This window comes from Trematomus bernacchii, unplaced genomic scaffold (genome assembly GCF_902827165.1).
Source record: "Trematomus bernacchii unplaced genomic scaffold, fTreBer1.1, whole genome shotgun sequence".
Classification (NCBI taxonomy): Eukaryota; Metazoa; Chordata; class Actinopteri; order Perciformes; family Nototheniidae; genus Trematomus; species Trematomus bernacchii.
The window spans coordinates 160,001-166,441 of NW_022987876.1; the positions used below are offsets into that span (position 1 = coordinate 160,001).

The 6,441-nt window shown below is 41.6% G+C and overlaps 1 protein-coding gene across 21 annotated transcripts in view; it reads right to left on the reverse strand.

Annotated features, from left to right (window-relative positions):
• Nucleotides 1–3,004, reverse strand: part of LOC117469623 (histone H1.2-like) — a 113,392-nt gene extending 110,388 nt beyond the window's left edge. For 11 of the 21 annotated variants that reach the window (XM_034114073.1, XM_034114087.1, XM_034114082.1 and 8 more), the window contains exons 1-2: nucleotides 2,879–2,971; nucleotides 1,639–1,927 (exon numbers count right to left, since the gene is read on the reverse strand). In XM_034114073.1, the coding sequence (XP_033969964.1) occupies nucleotides 1,639–1,927 (289 nt within the window). In that variant the 5' untranslated portion in view covers nucleotides 2,879–2,971. Of the gene's footprint in view, nucleotides 1–1,638; nucleotides 1,928–2,878 lie in introns of all 21 variants that reach the window. The other 10 variants (XM_034114090.1, XM_034114089.1, XM_034114088.1 and 7 more) reach the window with 2 other exon arrangements.
• Between the last annotated feature and the right edge of the window lie 3,437 nt (nucleotides 3,005–6,441).

A 6,441-nucleotide genomic window follows, 5' to 3' on the forward strand; every position in this document is an offset into this window, starting at 1 on the left:
GTCGCAACGGCTCATTTCTAAATAAATGTGGATTTGCGCAAAAAAATAGTTTTTCGGGGTTCGGGTGTTTTGTTTGATTTTAAATAAACAAAGTCTTGGCTTTCAGAATATGAAACTTTTATTTCCAACATCACACGATAAATACATGTTTGAAGCTTGTAAAGGGAAGATGACAGCTCTCACTCGCACTCTGCTGTCCCGCAGCGCCGCTCTCCCTCCCTCCGGCTGACATTATGAATGTAAGGCGTATAGTAATCATAGATAACACGGCAGGGTCCGTTACAGTTTGTTTTCATCTGATTTCAAATAAACAAAGTCTTGGCTTTCAGAATATTAAACTTGTTTCGGCAAATTCAGATGATAAATACAACTTTGAAGCTTGTAACGGCGTCATTACAAGCGGAGAACGGAGTAACTTGACGTCACAGCAGGCATAACAACAGCCGGTTTCTCGTGAGTGTTTCCCCGGGAAACAAATACAATACACACAAATGCAAAAATACACACACACACACACGTACACACACACACTCGCAAGCTTCCCCCAGACCAGTAATCCAAGCGAAAATATTTTCCCTCCGTACTACTTTGATCATGTATTAGCTGCTAATAATCAATCAGATCGATGGATTCCAGAGAAGAGGAAACTTTGAAGGCCTTTTTCTCAACATGATGACAGTCATTATATAATGTGACATATTTTGCTTAATCTTTGGAGTACAAAAACAATCCTGATATCATTAGAAAGCCAGGAATCTCCTCTTTCCAACAGTGTATACAACTCAAAATGTGTCTTCGGGTCAATGCGACTGATTTCGATAGAGCAAGTCACACATTATAGGGCCATATCTATACAAAACATGTCTCTGAAGTATTTTGCTCAAAATACCCAACAGATCATTCCAGCCTCATCCCCCTCTATTGATGATTCTGGCCCATTGAATGTAACCGAGCTGCTGCTGGCCACGCCCCTTTGGAGCTGCTGCTGGCCACGCCCCTTTGGAGCGTCCGCATGTAAGCAGTGATCTCTGAAGAGAAGGCTGTCTAGCAGCAGAAACTCAGCTAAATGCTGACGTGATTAAACTCCATATCATGTTCCAAACCACATCAAGGATTATTTCTGAAACAGTATGGAGCTGAAGCGCTTTCTCTCTTGCGGGTTTACGTCTACGGAAACGTGCACAAAAATGTGTACTGAAACATGTTTGGAAAACGTGTACGGAATCCGGTATGGAAACTGGTACAGAAGCGCAACGTGTACGGAAATTGTGTACAAAATGTGTTCAGGAACATATTAGGAAAACGCGTCCGGAACCATGTACGGAAACATGTCCGGAAAAGTGTAAGGAAATGTGTACTGAAATGTGAACGGAAGCGTTATGTGTATCATATAAATCATATACACAATGCAATGTTTGTTTAACAGTGTTTTCCAGGGGTCTGCTCTGGTTCTGTTTTCTGTCTTATAAGTTATTTTGGATCAAACTTATTTTGCGTCTGCCACCAGCGACTTCTTCGGATCTTGTTTCATTTTGTACTGCTATGAAATAAGTTAAAGAATAATTTAAAACGTTTCGAGAAGGACACGCCCCCCACTGAGCTGACCAGGATTTATTTCTACATTTAGTTATTTCTGACCTTTGTTTTTCTGCAGGAGTTTCTTCAGCTCGTCCTTGATCTCTTTGAGCGGCTGCAGCACGGCGGCGTCCAGCCTGGACAAGATCTTCATCAGGCGGTTGATAAGTGCGATGGATCCCTCGGGGCCGTAGTACTGGATGATGATGCTGGGCATGTCGCCCGGCGGCAGCCCCCCCTTCACCTCCTGAGGGATCTTCTCCAGGTTATCTAGAAGTTTCTGGAACTCGTCGTCCGTCAGCTCGTCCAGGATGGAGCTCAGCGCCGTCCTCCACTTCGCCTTCAGGTCCATCTGAGCACAAACAGGAGGAGGTGGGAGGTAACTAAGTACATTTATTCAAGTACTTTACATAAGAACAGCTTTGAGGTACTTGTACTTCTACTCCACTACAGTTCAGAGGTAAACGGTGTACTTTTTCTCCACTACATGTATTGTACACCTTTATTTACTTCACAGATGTGGATGAATGATGTGAAATATAATCAAGTGTTAAATCAGACTTTAGTTCCACCTGGAGTAAATTCACAAGCTACCCTGCAGTATACAAAGTCATTCAAACTAGCTGCACCTTTACCAGCTTTGAGAACACTTTCATGATCAATCATTATAAAACATATCATATATATTATTCTGAAATGGACCAATCTGCACAATGACTACTTTTACTGTCGCTACTTTCACTATATTTTGATGAGAATACTTTCCTACTTTTACTTGAGGAACATTTTGAATGCAGGACTTTTACTGTAACAGAGTATTCCTACACTCTGGTACTTCTACTTTTACTCAAGTACTAGATCTGTGTACTTCTACTTTTACTCAAGAACAAGATCTGAGTACTTTTTACTGTAACAGAGTATTCCTACAGAAAATCAGAATCAGAAATGGGTTTATTGCCAGGTAGGTTCACACGTACGAGGAATTTCACTTGATGAAATTCTTCTGATGATGGTGCATACATAATATATAAAACAAAAAATCTCTGGTACTTCTACTTTTACTCAAGTACACGATCTGCATTTTATTTATAGAGCGTTAGTAGTAGTGTACTAACCCTAACCTCTCAGGATATATTTTACTTTTTCTTTTCCCATTTTTCAATACTGATAGGATTCATGGTTTTCACCGAACAGGAAGGAGATATACCTCTGAAGTGAAGTACATTAACAGTTTAAAGTAGCAGGGAATACTAAAACACCTTAAAGTAACCCTTAAGTAAAATCATAATTACATGTTACTCACAGATAGATTTTCTGAACAAGCTGAGTGTGAACTTACTGCGTCTCTTCCTTCAACCTCAGCCTGGGTTTTGACACTGGGTAGATTTTTTTATCAGATTTATAGAGAGGAAGTCAGAGGAGAAGGAAGTCAGAACCTGTTTGGATCGTACTGAAATCTTGATTTGCTGTCAAGTTGGAACAGTACAAATATGTAAGGGAGTCCCCCCCTCCAGTGAACAATGGTTTGGTTTATAGTTTCCATCCAAAATAAAACATTACTTATAGTGAAAACCACCCTTGGATGATAGGATAGTAGACTAAAAGCTTTAGGAATCCAAACTATAACATATAATAAGTACCCTGTATCAGGATTGATGCAAAACAAGTGACATTTGACCTTTTTAGAGAGATTTACTGACAGTCAGGTACCTTGGTGATTTTGGTGAACTGAGTTGAGTTGAGAGACACTTTCCTAAAGTACTCATTGGGCTTCATGTTGTTAACGTCTCCGACTGAAAGCTCTTTGCTCAGCTTGGAGACCAGGGGACACTAAAGAGTGACGCACACAGCTGGGAGACCAGGGGACACTAAAAAGTGACGCACAGAGCTGGGAGACCAGGGGACACTAAAGAGTGATGCACACAGCTGGGAGACCAGGGGACACTAAAGAGTGACGCACACAGCTGGGAGACCAGGGGACACTAAAGAGTGACGCACACAGCTGGGAGACCAGGGGACACTAAAGAGTGACGCACACAGCTGGGAGACCAGGGGACACTAAAGAGTGACGCACACAGCTGGGAGACCAGGAGACACTAAAGAGTGACGCACACAGCTGGGAGACCAGGGGACTCTAAAGAGAGACGCACACAGCTGGGAGAGCAGGGGACACTAAAAAGTGACGCACACAGCTGGGAGACCAGGAGACACTAAAGAGTGACGCACACAGCTGGGACTGGAGCATGGATGTATAATAAGAACTGGATACAGCGTGGGAGACGGGGCCTCATTCATTCCTATGAGAGTTGCTCATTCGCGCATGATGATAAAATGGCCCAACTTTTGAGAGAGCGAAACGTCACAGATTACCCGGCATGCCTGAGAAGTACCCGTATGTGCGCTCATAGCGCATGCGCAACTTTAACCATGCCCCCCAAAATGCTCGTTCACATCAAGCACGTCAATTTGCGTACACGTAACAGCACCGCACGTTCATGACAGCATGGTAATGGTTTGTTATTATGATAGATTTGATATTAACGAGGCGGCAGTTAGCAGCTAGCGGTTAGCTAGTAATTATGCTAATTTACACATCAATCGTTATGTACTTTTATATTACGCTGTAACAGGATCTAGTGATATCCAAGCAACAGAGCTTCATTTAGCATGAAAGAATTATTGCACTGTATATATATATATATATATATATATATATATGTATATATATACAGTGCAATAAGCTTCTTAGTGCAATAAGAAGCTACAGGGACGTTAATCTACGTCGGTAATATTAACTTTATTTAATACAACATTTACGGTACAAGATTTAATCATACAGCCCATGTAGTATAATATTTTACAAATTATGAATTACAGCAAACATGTGCACTATATCCATTATTACAGCTCCGTGGGCTGGCAGTAAGGCGATATGGGTCCATTCTTATTGTGCATCCATGGGTAAAGATAAACGCATGTAGTGCTGAACACGTAACATGAACGTGCCGGGCGGCGCGGTCCTGTGGGTTAGATGCGGGTTCATAATGCAGAGGGAAATAACTCTCAGAATAACGTTATTAGCACATTTTTACAACTTGAGGAACAAATGTTTTTAGTAAGGGCTATACAAGTGTTCATACTGGGTAGTTTATTTAATTTAAAAAAAATTATCCAACGATTTACAGACCACTCTTTCCCCATGTAAGTCAATGGGAAAAAGTGTTTCCGGGCCTGGCAACCAAAAGGAAGTGTAGTACCGCCGTTTGGCCAGCATGAATATTTTCATCTGAGTCCGGCGCACTTCCTGGGGGCTTGGACTGGAGCGCTTGGTGACGTTCAGGATTATAAAGCTGGATTGGTTGGTTATTTAGCTGAACTTTCTGCTAATAGCGCAAAGCCGCCTTCAAAATAAAAGCATGTCCATATAAAACAGGAAGTTACGTTAAGACATGTATACAATCGCAATGAAAGTAACAAAAACAATGCCATCTCCTTTTCAGGTTCAAAGAACACACATTGGGTTATTTACATCATAAACTATTCATATTGCAAATACATGTTTTAACCAGGAAGGGAAGACAGACATGGACATGACCCATGTGATCTGCAATATCGCAATTTAACGTATCGCAATACTTAGCATATCGTAGAATCGCAATACTATCGTATCGTGGCTTAAGTATCGCAATTTTTTTAATTGTTTATTTGAATAGGGACAGTGCATATTAATGAACACTTTAGACAAATAATGCTTCAAGTGCCGGATTTTAGCTTTGAGCTAATTTCCATCCGTAGTCCCTGACATACAACATATAAGAACATGACATTTGTAAACATAGCAAAACATAAATACATGATATGCAAAAGAGCAAGAGCAGCACACACAATAATTTACCACATGGCAGCACAATGTAGCAGCAACGACATATTAAGTGCAAGAGAGGATACAAGAGATGCATAAAGTGCAAGAGGAGATACCCCAGTGTTAAAGTGCATTTAGCGGTGATTACACGTCTGGTTGTTTCCCAACCATTCTTTGAGTTGACCTTTAAAGCTATTGAGAGTGGGACAATCCCGTATCTCAGTAGGGAGGCTATTCCAGAATGAGCTGCCTTTAATGGAAAGTACATTTTGTCCGAAAGTGGTCCATCTACAGTGGACTTCACAGTCTCCTCTGGTTTCTGACCTAGTGCAGCGTCCAGTGTGTTTTTTGTGGATGAATTCCCCTAAGGGAGGGGGGCCAGTCCATTTATTAAAAAACACACGCGATAGTATCATATCGTGGTGATTCCCACCCCTACTAAGTACAGTACTTGAGTACATGAGTAAACCACAATTGGAGTTTCCTGTTGTACCTCTTGAATACAGCACGTTGGCAAACATAGTGGATCTGCCCATTGATTGTTAAAGACTCCAACTTTGAATGGCTTCCTTGTTTGACTCGTCAGCCAGGATTCTTGATAATCAGGCTGGGTGTTTTTCCCTTGTTGTGCAACAACGACAAACCAGTCCGATTTTCTACCTGTGGAGCCTGAGGGTTCAGGGCGAGCTTCCGGGTGGAGTCGATGAGGCTCTGGGTTTCACCACTGCCGCCGGAAACCTCTGAACAAACACAAGATAAAAAAAAAACGTTAGAAATCTTCCTGGTCCATCTCGCTGAAAATGATAAAATAATAATATAATTAATAATAAATAATATTTATACTATGTGTGTGTGTGTGTGTGTGTGTGTGTGTGTGTGTGTGTGTGTGTGTGTGTGTGTTGTGTGTGTGTGTGTGTGTGTGTGTGTGTGTGTGTGTGTGTGTGTGTGTGTGTGTGTGTGTGTTACCAGCTGCAGGTTTCTTCTTCTCAGTAGCTGTAGCTTGT